Raw genomic sequence first — 19322 nt, 5'->3', positions numbered from 1 at the left:
CTCTAAAGTTACCTGTAGTGTTTCTCCTTGTCACAAAATTTGTGGCATTCCCTGAATTCACAAGGAACAGCGGCTTTACATTAGTAAATGGCTTTGAGTAAACTTTGACACGCCATTCATGCTTAAGCCTATGAAAAATTACCTCTCAAAATGGGATTACTGCCAGTTCTAGGTTCATAGTTCTGCTCTATTCATGGTTGATCCTTCAGACAGGACTATTTGCTCACAATGGCCCTGGTCGGAGGCGTGGCTTGGCGCGGTCCAAGGTGGCGGCACACTGAAGGGGCTCCTGTAACTTGAGAATAATACCCCCATCATCCGACATTCATCCGGGCACATCTGGACACGGACTTCCCCCCTCCAAGTTGTGGGGAAGCACAGAACAAAACAAGCGAGCAGCGGGCCCCACCCCCCAGAGACACTCCGAAGGCGAAAGGCAGAGTGGAGTCGGACCGCCATGATCCCTAGACGATAGCCTAGCGGGAAACATAATTGGGCCCGGGAGCCGAGAGTGGGTCACTCTGGCAGCAGACGGGCCGAGAAGAAGGTACGCTGATTTGACCACCCGGGGTGGAAGCAGGAGGCCGGGAACGAGAGTGTGGCACCGGACCGGGACGGGTCAGCGGTGAGTGACCTTGCCGGGGAACCCCAAATAGGGGCAGAGAGGACCAACGAGAGGCGCAAAGAACTGGGGCCCGAGAGGAGGCGAGGCGGCGGCCGAGAGATTGACTGCAGCGGGTCGCGGGGGGACTGGATGGAGCCAACCTGGGTGTGGAAGACCGGCGGCAGTCGGCCCTAACCCCCCCAGACAGTGCACAAAGGATTGCTCGGAGTGCCGCACAGGCCCTGGGAGCACACACGAAGCAGGCGGCGCCTGATGGGCAAGTGAGACGGGGGTCACACAGCAAGGCCTGTTCGCACGAAGAGGGGAAGGTGGGGTTGCCCTCCCCTGGGGAGGCCCCCACTGTAGTGGCAGAGACAGCCTGCAAGGAAAAAGTGGACGGAGGCCTGATCGGAGGTGAGGAGGTGGCCTAGGAGTTTGGTGAGGTGGTGGGGAGCAGCTGCAAAGAAGGCAAGAAAGCGGCTTCCAGAAAAAAGACTGAGGCCCAGGCCTACGGCTAAAAAATATCCCCCACTGACATAAGGGACAAGAGGAGCAGCATTGAGGCACCCCAGAGGGGGATGCCGGATTGTCTGAAGGGGCGCAAGAGGGTGGCAACTGGAATAAAGTGGCAGGGTAGAGACAAGGTGAAATCGAGTGCCCAATCACCTGGAGCGGCAGAATCCGCTATAGCTGCGATGGAAACCAAAGGTAGGGGGAGTGATCCGGTTAAATAAAATGGACAAGTATGCTACATCCAAGATGCCTGAAGGGCAGGTGGTGGGACCCCAAGAAGACTCGGGGGAATGGAGCCGTCACTGGGGGCGATAATGATTGCAATCCAAGATTCAAAGAGCTCCTTGGAGCCTAATCTGGACGCTGTTACAGTGGATGTGTCCTTTTTGCGCGCTGATTTTCAAAAGATGTCTGAAAAGGTCACCTCAGCAAAAACCCATATTAACTTACTGCAGTCAACGTCCAAAAAGTTAGAGGAGCAGGTCCGATGTCTGACACTACAGCAGGAGATAATGACGGCACAACTGGAAGATCAAGAAGGTTGAGCGCGCAGGAATAATCTTCGAGTGGTAGGGGTCCCGGAAGGAGCAGAGGGGCCAAGTGTTGACCAATTTCTGGAAGAACTAATCACTGATACCCTCCGCCCAAGGCGATTATCAAAGTTCTTTTCCATTGAGCAGGCACACAGGGTGCCGGGGCCGCTACCAAAACCGGGGCACCACTGAGAAATATCATTGCAAGGATGTTCTATTATAGAGACAGAGATGCTGTCCTTCAAGCGGCACAGTCCTATGGTGGCATTAAATATGAGAATGCAACGATTCGTTTCTTCCCGGATTTCACACTTCAGGTGCAACGGAAACGCCAGAGCTTTGATGAAGTCAAAAAAAGCTTGCGCGACAAAGACATTAAGTACATGATGATCTTCCCTGCCCGGTTGCGGGTCGTGACGGAGGATAGGTCCTGGTTCTTCAATACACTGGCTGAGGCCTGGGAGTGGATGGAAGGTTGGCGTATGACTGGAAGGAAAGCCCCAGAGGGGCCCCAAAGGAACAGAGGAGCAGTTGAAGACAGTGGACCCCGGGGCAGCTGTTGGAGGCGGGGCTGACCCGGGAGAGGACACAGGCCAGCGCAAAGGTGTTCACGGAGAGAAGGTCTCAGAAATCAGGGAGCTTACACGATGGAACAGTGCCTTGACTAAAAGGCGGAGGGCCTAACACTGCCAATATACTGAGTTTAAAGGGTGGTGAAAGGGGCACCGACATGGGAATTTGGTGACAAAGAGAATGCTCCTCAGCATTATCTTCATTTTGATTGCTGTACAATCATGTCAGATGTACACTGTTAACTGTTATTTGTCAAAGAAGGGGGACAAAGTATTTCTCAAAGTGTGTTAACTTGATTGGTGAAGCCAGTCAACCCTACTTTAGTTAGATGTTACAGAAGGGGCGACAGGCACTCTGCGAGTTGCGGGGGTGGGCTATCTTATGCCTAATATGAGAGGTAGCAGGGAGGGGCCTGGTGGGGGAGGGAAAGTTGGCTTTGGCAGTTGGGAAGTAGTTCACAAGCTCATGATGCAGGTATTTGAAGACACAGGAGGTAGGGGATAAATACAAGGGAGGGGTACGGACGGACAGGATGGGGTGGCGACCATACATTGCACTGATAACTAAACAAATATGTGTAAACACAATGCAGAGCTAAAAATAATGACCTGGCATGTAAATGGCCTTGGGAATAAGATGAAGTGCACAATACTCCTCCAGTACCTTCGCAGGCATTGCCCTGACTGCCCTACTTCAAGAACCCCATCTGAAGGGTAACTGGTACAAGGCACTTGACAGGATGGGATACTCCTTGCGGGCGCACTCTGGTTTCACTGCCAGCTCAAGAGAAGTAGGGATCATGGTAAAATCGACAGCCCCTTACATCCCTGGGGAGACCTGGACGGATCCATTGGGGAGGTTTGTGGCACAATCCGGATCATTTGGAGGACGAACAATCAACCTATGCTCAGTGTACGTCCTGCCAAAATTGCATGAAGAAACCTTTAAGGAACTAGCTGAAGTGTTGCTGGCAATCCCTATGGTCATGGAGGGGACATGAATGATGCAATGTACCCACAATTGGGCCGACTAACCGGCAGTAGTGGGGGGCCTGACAGAGGACCATTAAGAATGTTTACAGATGCACTGGATGTGGTAGACTTGTGGCAGGAATTCCATCCAAGAGACAGACAATACACGTACTTTTCACATGCGCATAATAGTCATTCCCGACTCGATTACAACTTCACCCAATCTAAGCAGGTAACACAGTTTAGTGGGTGGATCACCTCCCACGAGGCATATCAGGCCACACCCCAGTGGTGGTTCGATTGACTGGCATGGGACCGGGTTGGCCCTACCCCACAGGATAGATTTGTGGCATTTTAAAGACAGGTCCTTCTGGGATATGGTGAGGGAACGGGCAACACAATATTTCAAGAAGAATGTAGGAACGGTGGAGGTGCAGAGCGGTCTATGGGAAGCATTCAGGGCGGTCCTCGGGGGTCATGCACAAGCATTGATTGGGGGTATAAAAAAGGAAAAGAATTTACGATGTGCCGTACTGGAAAAAGAGATAGCAGCCTTGGAAGCAGAGGTTTTGGAAGGGGGAAGACCTAGTATTGAGCAGAGTCATCGAATCCAAGTGAAGCAACAAAAGCTGTGAGATTTGACTGAAAATAAAGCAAGGGCCTATGCACTAGCGGTGCAGCATCGTTCCTATGATGCATGAGACAAGGCGAATAAACTCATAGCCTGGCTTCAACAGAGGGATAGAGAGAGAAGTTGGGTGAAGACATTGAGAGATCATGAGGGGGAGAAGTCATGTAGCAGGGAAGGCCATGGCTAAGATCTTGGCCACCTAATATGAATGCCTCTATGTGTCCCAGTCCGCATACATGGAGGAAGATTGTGAGGACTTGTTAAAAGATGTCCCACTTGAAACTCTTTCTGGGAGTGCCAGGGAGGAATCAGAACTGGATCTGACAGTGGAGGAGGTCGGAGATGCGATTAGGGCCCTTCAAGGGGGGAAGGCAACTGGGCCCAATGGTTTACCCGTAGAACTGTATAAATGGAAGATGAAAGAAGTAGCGGAACATATGGGGGCAATATTTTGGGAGAGCAGGAGGGAGAGGACTCTCCCAGAAGACAAGCACCTGGCCACAACAGTGGTGCTGCTGAAACCGGGCAAAAATCCAGAGACTTGTAGTTCATATCGACCCATCTCCCTTTTAAATATAGGGGTTAAAGTGCTTGCAAAAGTCCTAGCTAACAGGCTACGTAAGGTCATAACATCCCTGGTCCACCCGGACCAAACGGGTTTTATACCACATAGAGGCAACAGGCTTAATCTGAGGAGACTGTACGGAGTCCTGCATATGAAGGAGGCATCGGACCATGAGGACGCAGTCCTACTGTCCCTTGATGCCCATAAGGCATTTGATAGTATCAAATGGTCATATCTCTTTGCAGTCCTGACCAGGATGGGGTTTGGAACCTTCTTTTGTGCATGGATTAGGCTCCTCTATTGGGCCCCACTGGCACAGGTATGGGTCAATGGAATACTCTCCTGCCCCTTTGTACTACGTAGGGGTATGAGGCAGGGTTGCCCCCTCTCCCAACTGCTCTTCGCTTTAGCGCTGGAGCCGCTGGCGACTTGGGTTAGGCATGACCCCTTGGTGACAGGCATAGGAAGTGCGGGAGGAGGAAGAGCGCACATCTCTTCATCCAACACACTGCTAAGCACTGCATCCCATAACACATATAACTGCACCTCATGGGCATCATGCATGACATGGAAACACTTCTCACATAGAATCATAAAACAGAAGCGATGGCCTTCCAACCACAGACCGCACATGGTGCAACTTGCTGCACATGTAGGCAAGCACTTCAGTTGACCCACCACCAGGACCTTGAGACCATCACGGGTAAGTAGTTGCGCTTAGTAAAAACTGATTGATTGATTGATTGAGTGCCCCACATAGGGGTAGTTAGCGTTATATAAATGTTGCAATGAAATACATTACAACATAGAGATGCCATTTAATGTACTTCATTACTGCCCTGCAGCACCACCAACTATTTTAGTGCCTTCACTCACAAAGCACTCAGTTACTGTGTGTGACTCCTGCTCTGCTGAACCCCCTGCTACTTTAGTGTCATCCCCCACGAAGAGCTCAGTCGCTGAGTGCAATGCCTGCACTGCAGCAGCACTACTATTCTAGTGTCATCGCCCTCGAACAGCCCAGTAACCTTGCCTGACTCCTGATCTGTAGTACCCCCTGCTAATCCAGTGTCATCCACAAACATTTTGGTGAATACATTTTTTACCCACCATACAGCACTCTCGGCTATTCCAGTACTCATCCCCACTCTGTCAATGCACATCATTCCAACTTCTCAGCAAACCTTTTCCAGTGTTGGCACCCAAACATCCCTCAGTCAATGCACTTTGGAGCATATTTACAAGCCCCTAGCACCTTCCTGCATCATATTAGCGTATGTTTTATGCTAATGTGGTGTTAGGAAGGCTTTGTTGCCACGCCGTATTTACAAAGTGGCACAACTCTTGCATTGAGCCAATTTGCAACCCCTTGCGCTACATTATGCTGCGATGAGCATAATGTATGCAAAAGGGGCATTCCGGGGTTAGGAGTCGCACAAAAACAGCACAGTGAAATCTAGAAGATTTCACTGCACAATTTTTGGCATCATTTTTAATGCCTGCTCAAAGCAACATAAAATGATACACCCATAGAAACCAATGGGGCTCCTCGCACTTTGGTGCACTAACATCAAACTTTTTGATGCTAGTGCAGCAAAGCTCCACAATAGCATCAAAAATTCTGATGCTATTGTCCTAACAATCGCCATGGTGTGCTGTATTGTAAACACGGCGCACCCATGGTGTTGTTAGGTGGGGCAGGACCGATGCAAGAAAACTGGCGCATCAACACTGATGCACCAGTTTCTTCTAAATATGCCCCTTTGTTCCTGCCCTGAGCACCTCCCCTGGTCAAGTACTGTCACCTACAGAGAAATCTCTTAATGCACGCTATTCCTGCCTTTAACCGCCAGCTACTTTAGAAGTCACCCAGTAACAGTTCAGCAATGCACCCCTAATAATTCAGTAATGTCACCCACAAATAGCTCATTCGATGCTCTTAGTTTTTACCCATTCTGTTGCATCACTTAGTACCCATAAACAGGTGTGGTGGGGCACATCATTCCTATTCTGTAGGATACCCTCCTTTTCATGCACTGTCACCCAAAAGCCTAGCCAATCCATTTCATCCTGGCCTATCACTGCCTGCTATTGCAGAATGGGCACCCATGGCTCTGCCATAGTGCTTCATTCCACCCTGCAGCAGCCCTGCTTCATGGAGGAACGTAATTCCTCCCCTTCAGAAAACCTTGCAGTTCTAGTACTGGCGCTCACCCATCGCTCTGTCAACGCACTTCATTTCTGCACCATAGCCAGCTATTCCAGTACCGGCCTTCGCCCTCGCTCCATCGACCTGCTTCACTCCAGCTCAGATGCACTCCTGATAATTCCCTGCAGAGCTTCAAGTAATGTTGTGATTAACTCTGGTGATGAGCTCATGAGCATTGTTGCCTTTTCTGAACTTGTCTCGTGGGAGTTTTGGCAGGTAACCATCTTGCCACCTCCGTGATTTTATTCTACAAACAGAAGGCTGTGCTCAATGTTCCCTTCGTTAAATAAATAAAAGCTGACACTTAAATATGTGCACAATTTTTGGATTGCCTAATACACCAAGAATGCCCATTTCGCTGCATCTTGGAAGCAAATTTCAAGCAGAAGTTGGAGAAAGGCTGGTCCGTATTGCTGTTGAATACTATTGTTGAAGTGCTCCTTCGTGGTGGTGGCTAGGTCAGTGCAGGCGCGCTCATCACTGGTGTTGTCAACAGTGTAGTTCCTAATTATAAAAACTCAGCTGCTCCTTAAGGAACAAGTGACCCCCAATTCACTTGTCAATAGAAGTCCCAAAATATAACACAAAACCCTTAAGCACTCTCTCTAGCTCGTAAATACAACAATTAGATTTAGTTCCTGTCCAGTTCTTCTTTTAATCATTCATATGGGGTTTTTCTAGCCAACATGTCTTTCGTCATTGATGACTTTGTCAGGGCTAAAAGTTTTTCAACGATTTCAACTAGTTGAAAGCAGAGATTGCTATTTCAAGTACCACTGCAGTCATTATGTTGAGAATATATTCATTCGCCCATAAGCGTTTTCAAACCCCGGGTGTCCCTGTCTTTTTGTGTAAGTGAGGTCCAGCTGACTAGATGGAGCCGAGTATGGCTGGCCCGTCTCTGTTCACTAGTGTGGCGCGTCTCAGCCTATAGTGCTTCTTGTCACCATGTGTGTTTGATGTTCATCAATTTCGTAATTCCAATAGCACAGTAACTCTATCAGACCCATTAGATAGAAAATGGAAGTCATAATGAGGGCTAGAGATGTTTTAAACTGAATGAGCACTGCAGAAATATTCCCAATTGCATATATGCCATTAGAGTGCCTACAACTAATGTCAGTCTTGTGTAACTCCGGAGTTAGGAAACGTACATGCTCAAATTAGGCGGAACCACTAGTAGTTACTCTGGGTCCTTTCCTTCGTTTAAGCTGGTCTGTGCTAGTTCAGAGAGGAGGAACTCAAATGCAACTCAATCTTGTATTTGCACTAAAAACCCAGTTCAGCTCAAACTTTTATTCTCTATTGTATGTCAAGATGCACATGCTCAGGCATGGGGTTTTGTGCCATATGAGTAGTAATGCATTTCATTGATGAGGCCTAACTAAGTTGAAGCATGTCAAGGGTTGCTTGTGTCCCCTTGCAGAGGAGCCGTCCAGTCCCTCTGATTAGTTCGTCTCTCCTGAAGCAGAACAAACATTGGTTTATATATGGTCGCTCCCTGCCTGTAGCAGCATTGGGAGCTAAAAAATAAAATAATTGCTGGCTTCGAATGCGGCCCAAAATATTTATAAGTGGCTGAGGTAGGTGATTCCATGCATCCCTCCCGTGACTGTTTTGTTTTTCTAATAAGTGCTGAAACAGGTGCCGCTAACCCCCAGAGAAGAGCGCTGTAGGACTGCGAAGACATTTGCCGCTGCAGCAGAGGACATGGCCCACAAGCACTCACACAGAGGCCTTTCGATGCACCCCATTCCAGATCTCTTCCAGCATTGCTCTGACAGTACTTTGTGATTTATTGTGCGTCTATGCCATTGCTTCTCAATCTGACATGAAACATTTCTCACTGCAGTACCAAGGTCAATCCTGACAAACACCAATATTTTTCAGTCTTGGCCTCCGATGCCCATTCTAGTTCACTTGTTAGGGCCACAAACCGATCTCCCAGTGCATACCAAACTTGTGCTGCAGCAGCCAACGTGTGGAACCTTTGACAGCTGCACTGTGCGCATCCGAAGCAGCTCACCCCCTGAGCCGCAGCCCCAGTACACCTTCGTTACTTGGAACCACGTGCACATACTACAGTTCCCTTCCAATTTGATCTGCTGCCAACTACCCAAAGTTATTCTCGTACTGCAGCCAAGTGCAGCTCTTCTGATGCACATCAATAGTCACCTGAGCTCCCTCTGCTGTTTTACTGTGCCCCAAATATAGCTCTGCCAATGCACCACGGTTATGGCCTGCAGCCTCTTCTATTCAGGTAGTGGGTCCACGCACAGCTCTTAGTGCACATTATTTTTAACCTGCACCCTCCCCTGTTCAGGTACTGGCCCCATGCATAGCTCTGCCAATGCACCAAGGTCCTGGCCTACAACCTCTTCTATTCAGGTACTGGGCTCACACATAGCTAGGCCAGTGCACCTCGGCCCTGGCCTGCAGCCTCTTCTATTCAAGTACTGGGCTCACACACACAGCTCTGCCAATGCACCACGGCCCTGGCCTGCAGCCTCTTCTATTCAGGTACTGTGCTCACACACAGCTCTGCCAATGCACCACGGCCCTGGCCTGCAGCCTCTTCTATTCAGGTACTAGGTCCACGCACAGCTCTGCCAATGCACCACGGCCCTGGCCTGGAGCCTCTTCTATTCAGGTACTGGGTCCACGCACAGCTCTGCCAATGCACCACGGCCCTGGCCTGCAACCTCTTCTATTCAGGTACTGGGCTCACACACAGCTCTGCCAATGCACCACGGCCATAGCCTGCAGCGTCTTCTAGTCAGGTACTGGGTCCACGCATATCTCTGCCAATGCATCACTGTCCTGGCCTGCAGCCTCTTCTATTCAAGTACCGGGCTCACACACAGCTCTGCCAATGCACCAAGGTCCTGGCCTGCAGCCTCTTCTATTAAGATACTGTGCCCATGCATAGCTCTGCCAATGCACCACGGCCCTGGCCTGCAGCCTCTTCTATTCAGGTACTGGGTCCACGCACAGCTCTGCCAATGCATCACGGTCCTGGCCTGCAGCCTCTTCTATTCAGGTACTGAGCTTACACACAGCGCTGCCAATGCATCATGGTCCTGGCCTGCAGCCTCTTCTATTCAAGTACTGGGCTGACACACAGCTCTGCCAATGCACCACGGTCCTGGCCTGCAGCCTCTTCTATTCAAGTACTGGGTCCATGCAAAGCTCTGCCAATGCACCACGGCCCTGGCCTGCAGCCTCTTCCATTCAGGTACTGGGCTCACACACAGCTCTGCCAATGCATCACTGTCCTGGCCTGCAGCCTCTTCTATTCAAGTACCGGGCTCACACACAGCTCTGCCAATGCATCACGGTCCTGGCCTGCAGCCTCTTCTATTCAGGTACTGGGTCCACGCAGAGCTCTGCCAACGCACCACAGTCCCTGCTTGCACCCTCTTCTATTCTGGGGCTGGGACCACACACAGCTCTGCCAAAGCTCCACTGTCCTGGCCTGCAGCCCCTCTATGCAAGAACTGGGTCCACACAGAGCTCTGCCAATTCACTTCGGTCAGTGCTTAGTTTGTAAATAAAAAGGTGCCGGTGCTCAAAGCCCTCCTCTTAAACACGAGACTGCTGTAATTAAATCTGCCAGCACTGAATACTGAGGCAGCGTAATCCTGAAGCCATCTCGGGCCTCTTCAATCGATTTACGGCCACCCTCTGCTCCTTCAGCTCATCCTGCAGCTATCTATTTTCTCCCTTTACGACGCTTTTTCGTTTTTCCCTTCCTTCGCCTTTCCCATATGTGTCTTTTGCTTGCAGCAAATGCTAGAGGCATAAGAATAAGCCCCGGCCTTCACAAATAAGTGCTGGTGCTCAGCACCGGAAACAACAAGCACAAATTAAGCACTGACTTTGGTATGGATCTGCAGGCCCTCTCTGTCCTGGCCTGCAGTTCCTGTGTGCAAGGACTGGGTCCAAGCAGAGCTCTGCCAATGCCTTAATTCAGATCTACCGCAACTCTAGTACTGGGCTCCATTTTAAGCTCTACCAATGCACTTAATTTCTTATATAGAGTTCTCCCTCCTATCCCAGCACTGACAACGACCTAGTGAGGCCAACATGTTGCTCTTGCAGTGCACCTCAGTTCTGGTTTGCAGGCTCCTCTGCTCTCCCATCATTGAGGCCTACGTGTAGCTCCACCAGTGCACCTCAGCGTTCACTGTTATGCAAGTATTTGACTTATACTTAACTCTACAAATGCATAGAAATGGTGTCGTGAAGCAGCTCCTGCTACCTCAGTAGTGGAGCGAACACAAACCTCCCTAACAAGGCACCTCATTCCTGGCCTTCAGCTAGGGTGACCACCTGGCATTGAGGCAAATTCTGGACATGACTGTAAAAAATTCAGGACAAAGGGTGAAAATTCAGGACAAAAATTCAGGACAAAGGCTCAAAATTCAGGGCAAAAATTAAAGATCAAACGTCAGTTTTACAGACACACCCAAGAGAGAACATGCCTCACTGTGTTGTCAGTGCATTTATTTACTCTTTTTTAACATAGCACTATTTATTCACTGTGGTCTTTTTGTGATTGCCTCCTGGTATGCCACATTCAGGTCTCGGAGTACGTCCTTGTTTAGTAGTAAATTACCGCCCTTCAGCACTGTGTCAAGGCCATCGCCGGTACCAAAATCTACCCAATTTTTCTTGAAGAGAAAGTAACAACAAACTTTTGATTATGTTTCTGTACATTTTAAAACCCCTGGCAAACAGTATGGGAAACATTAAGGTAACTAACCTTATGCTAGTTTAAACAAATTGAACAAAATCATCTGGCTCACCCCAACCGCCCGTGGACTTTCAACCTAAAAAAATTTTAATGAGGCAGGGCAGATGGTGTGAGCGACAGTCTCACACCTAATGTCAGGATGTGAGGTACCCACAACTTGCATGCAGTCTCACAGCACTAGAGTGTATGTCTGGGACTCTACATTTATCTCAGAAATGGGAGCCCAGACTACCAATCAAAGATAATAAAAGAGGAAGATGAAATTGAGATCAAATGGGAGATCCACTGCAAGTGATTCAAAGGGTTGTTGCTAAGAACCGGATAAATAAGGAAGAGAAGAACAATGTGGGACAATTCCTAAAATCAGGCAAGATGGGTCCGCCAAGACTATCGGAAGGTATTGGGTACCTGGGGAGTTGTCTCTGCACACAGGAGAGAAACAGAAGAGGCACTGTCAAGTGGTGGAACAAGCAACACCCATCCACCTTGGCAACCTCTTCTGGTGCAATGGTCTGCCGTTCGTGCTTGTGAGGAGTGAGAAGGGGCCAGACCCCTTGCAAGGTTATGCAAGGCAATTGCCTGCTTTGTCCATGTCTTTAAATGGTTTTGAAATTGAGCAAAAGCCAAACTAGTGATTTGGGTTATCCCTAATTGTCAAGTACATATAGAATCTTCAAAATATTTAAGATGTAAATTGCACAAACAAAATGTAAAAAAGTTATTTAGGGTTTCTTTAACATACGTACATCACTCTAATCTACTCTGCACCTCTGCACTCTATGCCACGGCACTCTACACAACTTTACTCTATGCCACTCTACGCAACTCCACTCTACCCTGCACCTCACCACTCTAAGCCACTTCACTCTACTGTGAAACGATCTACTTTACGCCACTGCATTCTGTGCCACTGCATTCAAATGCCACTGCACTCTATGCCACTGCACTGTGCATCACTCCACTCTCTGCAACTGCACTCTACAGTACTATACTCTACTCTGCACTACTCCACACCACTCTCTGCCCCGCAAGTCTACTCTGCACTCTTTGCCACTGCACCACCCTACACTACTGCACTCTATTGTATGCCACTTTACTCCACTGCAGTCTATGCCACTCTACTCTGCCCAATGCCAATCCATGCCACTGCACTCTATGCCAATGCACTCTACGCCACTATACTCTACTCTGCACTGCACCACTCTACATTTTTACACTCTGCACCACTCTATGCCACTGCACTCTATGCCATGCGAGCCTACTCTGCACTCAATGCTACTGCACCACTCTACACTACAGCACTCTCTGCCACTCTACTCTGCCCAACGCCACTCTTTGCCACTGCACTCTAAATCACTGCACTCTACGCCAATGCACTCTAAACAACTGCACTGTACTCTGCACCACTGGGCGATACGCCACTGCTCCTACGCAACTCTACACCACTATGCCACTAACTTTAGCCATGCTGAACAGCAGCCACCCTGGTGTAAAACATGGCTAAAATGCATTGGCAAAGCCAATAACTCTTGGCTAGACAAGACCTATTGGCTTTGCCAATGCTTGTTAGTACTTTGAGGTACCGAGGTCCCTGAAAGAACTGTGAATGTGTAAGTCCTTATTTTAAACATGAATTTGACGCCTTGTTAGTGGTAGAAAGCGCTATATAAATACAATTACATCATAATATAGGCTGCTACAAAATGCGCAAATACATTTTGGTTAAATAAAAAAAAGTCTTTCTAAAATACAGATTTGAATAGTATACAGTTTATACCTAGTACTAAAAAAAAATTATAACAGTCCATTAAAACCACACACTCCATAGCGCACGTTGGAACACAATTATAGTACCTCTCTAAAATAAAATATCTTTTTCATCAGAAAGCTTCAAGTGACTCCTTTGATTAAAGTCAAGTCAATGCAGGTTTTCAAGCCCCTTTGCATTTGCAGATTCACCAGTTGCCCACATTTGCATTTCTTTAGGGAAGGAGACCCCCTGGCAAGAATGTATCTTTCTTATCTGTCTACTCCCCTTCCTCGAAACACAGGAGACCCCCTGCCTTTCAATCCAGCTGGGGAAACTCATCTGCCTGTAATTTCGCCCTGCCTCCGTTGTCTTTTAGGTGAAAGGCTAAAATTACGGACAAATGCCGTCAGTTTAGCCTTCCATCACGGACAACGGATGGCAGGGCAAAATTAGGGGCAGTCTGTGAAATTTACTGACGGGTGGTCACTCTACCTTCAGCACCCTTTGCTATTCCGGGACAAGATCTCACACGCAGCTCAGCCTAACAACCTCAGCGTTACGCCGCCGCCTCTGCGCGCTACATGCATGTTGCTGCTATGTCAACACCCATCCATCTGTCTGCAGAGTTTAGCTCCCAGTGTATCTGAAAACAGCTCCGGGTCATTACCTGTCTCCGTCTTCCCAAAACAAGCCTAGTCTAGGAAGCCCTGACACATTAAAATATAAACCAACGCGTAAATAATAGAGTGAACGGCAGACTCACAAGGTGATCGGCGTAGGAGTCCCCGTTGGGCACGGTTCCTGGGGACTCCCCGAGGAGGGGGCGCGGCGCGGTAGAGAGGTCCAGTAGGGCGCTGGTGTCCGAAGACGCGCAAACCTGTTTGCGGATCATGTTTACGCTCCCTCTCAGACGCAGATGTTCAGACCGTCCATCGTGTCGCTGAAGGAGTCGGTAGGATGACGAGGGGAGCGCCGCTGCCTGGGTACCACAGGAGGATGTAGCGCGCAGCTGTCAGGTCGTCACTAGCCGGAATGCTAGTTTTGAGGGGAATTGTAGGGGATGGGGCGGGGAGAGGGCAGGCTGGTGCGAAGGGCTGCAGTGACAGTATCAATGGTCAGACTATCACAGAGAATAGGGGGTTATTGGCGTAACTGGTCGGATACTGGCTACTAGGGGATAACGGGGGCCGAGGGACGCTGTCAGGACAGAGCCCGCTGGAATCCCGGGAACCACGGGGGAAGCGGAAGGGAAGGGAGGGCTGCCTCCGTGTCCGGGATGCTCGAGACCACGTCAGGGAGCACTGAAAGGATCCTGGGTACCACAGCTGAGGGGAGAGGAACACCGACAGAGCATCTGTGGCCGGAGTACTCGAGACCACGTCAGAAAACACTGAGGGAATTCTGGGTACGACGTGAAGATGCAGATCGTAGAGCTAAACTGTCAGGCGCTCACTGCCCGAGATCATAGCCTCTTGTTACTGCTGCAGCATCTTCCGTCTCAGGGGGATGCAGGAAGCAGGGTTGGACCATAATGGCTCGTGCAAGCAGCTCTGCAGCATTTAAGCTTGCGATAGTTAAAGGCGCTGCACACACCACTGCCAAGAAGCATCTCAGGCTTCCGGTACCTCGCTCGCCCAGAAACCATTTCAGTAGCTCATTATCAGCATGATTAACAGGAAACACAGTTTATGGCTTCTGCTCCTATTGCAGAGATCGGAGTGTAGCGTTCAATCACAAAGTATGACAGGAGTATAATACCAGCTAGCCAGGCTCAGATTCTCATCCTCCAAAATTGATAAAATAAGTATATAGAGTTCGATAGCTATGAAAAACAAATATTTCACAGAAAAAAAATCTGCTTGCAGTGTACAGTGTAGGTGATTAATATAACAACTATACACAGAGATAAAGTCAGACAAGCAGTCCTCACCCCCCTCATATGAAAGGGCATACCCAGAAAGATTTACGTGGCCCCAAAGGAATCGTGCTTATAGCAGACAAGTGTCTGTCCCTTTTCTCAATGAGTTAGGCTTATCTAGCTCTAGGGTGTTATGAATCCGAAAACCCTGCCACAGAAGCTCTCATCTCTATGGGTTATACCTAGATGCGTGGACCCTCGTGCTCAGACCTCTGAATGTAATTGACGCACATGGAAGTTTTGCCCAGATTTACTAGGATTTTGCATTGTGGTTGCTTCACTATTTTGTGGCAGCCCTGAAGCAAAATCTATTTGGGGATTTACATAGCCACACAAAACCCAATTTTCATGGCTTTGAGTGGATTTGTACCAAAAAAGTAACAGCTGCTTTGCATTACATTGCATCAGGTAGGTGTTGCATGGGTGGAGCAGGGGAGCTTCCGCTGATCCACACTTGTATTTTGATGCAACTCCATATTCATAAAGACTTGCAAATATGAGTTAGAGCCAAAGCAGTGTGCGTATCCAAGGCTCACGTAACAAAGAGAAATACATTTATTTTTTTCAATTTATTTCCTCTTCGCGTGTGTTACATTCTGCACCACACATACAAAGATGAAAAACACTCCAAGGATATCTAATGTGCAGGAAGGTACTCCTTCCCGCACGAAAACTGTCCTAACCTTAACGCAGGCACCCTTCCGCTTTGGCACTTCACACTCCAACCTGGGCAACAGTAAGAAAAGTGTTGGACTTTGAAGGGTTCATATTTATAATATCCACTCCAACATAAACAACAGTAGGGAAAGTGTTGACTTTCGAGGGGAGCAAATGTAGTATTCCCACTCTAACCTTAGAAAAAGTAGAGAAGGTGTTGGACTTCAGAGGTGTCAGGTTTACTATTCCCTCTCCAACCTGAGCAACAGTAAGGAAAGTGTTGGACTTTCGAGGGGAGCAAACGTAGTATTCCCACTCTAACCTGAGAAAAAGTAGAGAAGGTTTTGGAATTCAGAGGTGTCAGATTTACTATTCCCTCTCCAACCTGAGCAACAGTAAGGAAAGTGTTGGACTTTGGAGGGTTCACATTTACAATCCACACTCAACGGAAGCAACACTAGGAAAAGTGTTGAATTTTGAAGGAGTGAGAGCTACTGTTCGCAATCCAGCATATACAAAAGTAGGGACAACTATTAAACTTTAGAAAGCTCAGATTTAATTTTCCCTACCCTTAACATAAAAAAATTACAATATATACAAAATTTTACAAAAACACAAAATAGTTTTCCATAAACAAATTAAAAAATATTTTTAATATTGTATAATTTACATAAATTATTAAAAAGTGAAAGTATAAACGGAACATATACAATTACACATAAAATAATATTCTAAATTTAAATAAATGAATATTTTCAAAAATACATTGAAAACACTTCCCACCCTACTACCCAAAAATTCAGCAAACACAAAAAGTAAATTAATAATAATAATAATGAAAAAAATATTTATAGGGGAAGAGGGTGCATGAGGACATTTGATAAAATATGGGGAGGATGGGACATGACTGTGAGTTGTAAGGGGGAATGAAGGAGGTGGCAGTTTATCACGGACAGAGGGAAGGCACAGCAGTTGATTAGATGGCCCTTCAAAATGACCCCATGTGACTGGGTAGGGTAGAAGCTGAATTACACCAGACACATAGTTTGGATCAAGTTCCAGTTAGACGATGCCTGAATCTTGGGACAAAACGGGGTGTGTGAATGTTGTGATTTTCATGTTACTTTATTTGTTGCATTGCAAATTCAATAACATCAAACAAAAAAAAAACAGAAAAAATAACAATGCACATTATTTAAAATCATAATAAAACTATGACATTAGTTATTAAACAAAAAACAAACACAATATATAATATTACCCAAATTATTGAAACCAAATAATTACCAAAACCATCCACGTAACTTATTGACATGTAAACATTCATTACAGCATTGTTAAAATGATCCAATAAATAACTAAAAAATATATACATAATTATCTAATTAATAAAATAAAACTTATACAACACGTAATTATTTTTAAAAAATAAGTATTTTAAATACTTCCCACCCTATTCTCTCACAAATTCAAATACCTGCCAAAAATGACAAAGTTACAAAACCTTGACATTTATTACCAAAATGAAAAAAACGACAGATCACTGAAAAGTAGTAAATATACTTGACGTTAAAATACTAGCAACTTATAACACACAAACTAATAAAATAACTAAATTATTTAAAGAGGTTTTATGCACAGCTACACTTTAAAAACAATACAAAAGTTCTAAACAACAACATTCTTACCTTCTATATTCTTGTCATCAAAATATTTTTTACAAAATATTTTTGTCTCACAATATTTTTTACAAAATATTTTGTCATAATACCAGAATGGACATCTTTGTATCAAAATCTCACAGGTAGTATAAGTTACATTGTATAATCTTCAAGCCATCAGTGAAATCACCGGAAGGGACATGCTATGGTATTGGTCCTGATGCTACTCAAGGAAGTGATATCATATTAACTGTGCCCCTGAAATCATAACAGGAAGTGATATCAATGAAGCTAAGAACTGTGCAGTTTAAAACTCAAGTAAATATATGCTTTAATTCTTTAATTACCATTTGTGTTTTAACTGGTTTGGCAAAATATGCCAGGAGCATAGATTTCAGTTGCTTAGGTGCAACCATCACTTTCCAAAGATGGTTATATTAAATTACAGCTCACTGACCAGCATAACTAGTGCATATGTTCAGGCGTTCTTTATATATGAGCAAGTTCTGAAAATTTTGGAATTCATATTACCAATATATGTGAATTTTTAATCATTGCTGTATGCCAAGATGTTTTTAAATTTAACAAGACAAACCAAAACTGTGTCTAACATATAATTGAATAAACAATACAAATAACAGTATCTAGGCCACATAAAGCATGAAATGCTTTCAGGCCCTGATGGAATCATGAAAGATAAAGATGTGTGAGACAAAGCTTTGGAATACATACAAGAGTTTCCAATGTCTTTCGCCCATATTATCATGGCTCACCTGGGGAGATATTTCAATATCCAGGAGTCTAGCCCCACTTCCTATAATGCACACACTTCCTTGAGTGCACTGCAGATGAAGTTCTCCTTAAGGTGTATCAGATCTTTCACTTTACCATAATCAGAGATTGCATTAACTTACTGTGGTAATGGAATATGAAACGTAGCGTTTCATGTTCCATTACAGAACAGGGAGAATGGAATGTAAGGGGGAATGTTATGATACGAACTGGCGGTGTGGAGGCAGAATGAGGTGTTACACTACCTATGGTTTCATGTAACTGCCAGGGTTGAATACAGGATTACGACTTTTCATCATAGTGCGAGTATCATTGCGACACTTACCGATCTATTGAGACAACTACCTTTAATTGCTTTTGTAATCCATTCAATTTGATCCTGCAGTCACACAAAACATTCTAATATTTGGGGTTTTTTCAGGACAGAGGATTAGTAAACTAATAATTAAAATGTATCATTGTTCTAGCATGCCATTGAGTCATCATAACAGGAAGCTAATAGGCAGCTGCTGTAACATATTCTTCAGGAGCCAATCAATTCTCTGTTACCCCCCTACTGTAGTACAAGCACACTACAACTCACCTACAAGCATTCAATGTTACATTATATGCAATTTTAATAGAGCTTCTTTGCTATACTGATTACATAACTGATGCATTTGTAGAGTGAGCTTACACCCTCAGGGCATGATTCACGGACGTAGCTTACACTTTTGATTAATTTATACTTTTCAGATTATTTTTGGCTATTCACAAAATTCAAGTGTAAATTTACTCCATAATTGTAATAGTACACTCTGATTTTTTGAACAGCCAAAAAGTAGTAATCTTACTCAAATATGTAAATTACTCAAAAGTATAGAGCCATCACGCCCTTCAGTCTGATGGAGAGCTGCAAGCTAAACTTTGTAATTTTTTAAAAATATATATTTTTCAATTTCTTAATAAGAAATACAAACAAAGCAGGCCTCAACTGAGGCTAGAACAATGTGAAACAGTACAGCAGTTTTTCCACATCAGCTTCGCAGATTTAAGACAGGTAGAGCAGAACTTTCCCATCCTGGTTGACTATTTGGAAGGTGGAGAAAGGGGGAGCATGCACAAGGCCACAATTTTCCCGGCAATCTACTCTTGGGAGGGGGAGTTGGGGAGAGGGTGGGACAACTCAAGACCAGCAAGGGGCTGGAGA

General features: G+C 46.1%; 1 protein-coding gene across 1 annotated transcript in view; it reads right to left on the bottom strand.

The window, feature by feature from the left end:
- The window catches only part of LOC138300878 (anoctamin-7-like), a 221631-nt gene extending 206944 nt beyond the window's left edge, over positions 1-14687 (bottom strand). The window contains exon 1 of the mRNA XM_069240731.1: positions 13869-14687. Coding sequence (XP_069096832.1) covers positions 13869-13997 — 129 coding nt within the window. The 5' untranslated portion in view covers positions 13998-14687. The remainder of the gene's footprint in view (positions 1-13868) is intronic.
- Between the last annotated feature and the right edge of the window lie 4635 nt (positions 14688-19322).

This window comes from Pleurodeles waltl, chromosome 6 (assembly GCF_031143425.1).
Source record: "Pleurodeles waltl isolate 20211129_DDA chromosome 6, aPleWal1.hap1.20221129, whole genome shotgun sequence".
Lineage (NCBI taxonomy): Eukaryota > Metazoa > Chordata > Amphibia > Caudata > Salamandridae > Pleurodeles > Pleurodeles waltl.
The sequence above is the reverse complement of the archived record's forward strand: the minus strand, read 5'-3'. Positions and strand labels throughout refer to the sequence as shown.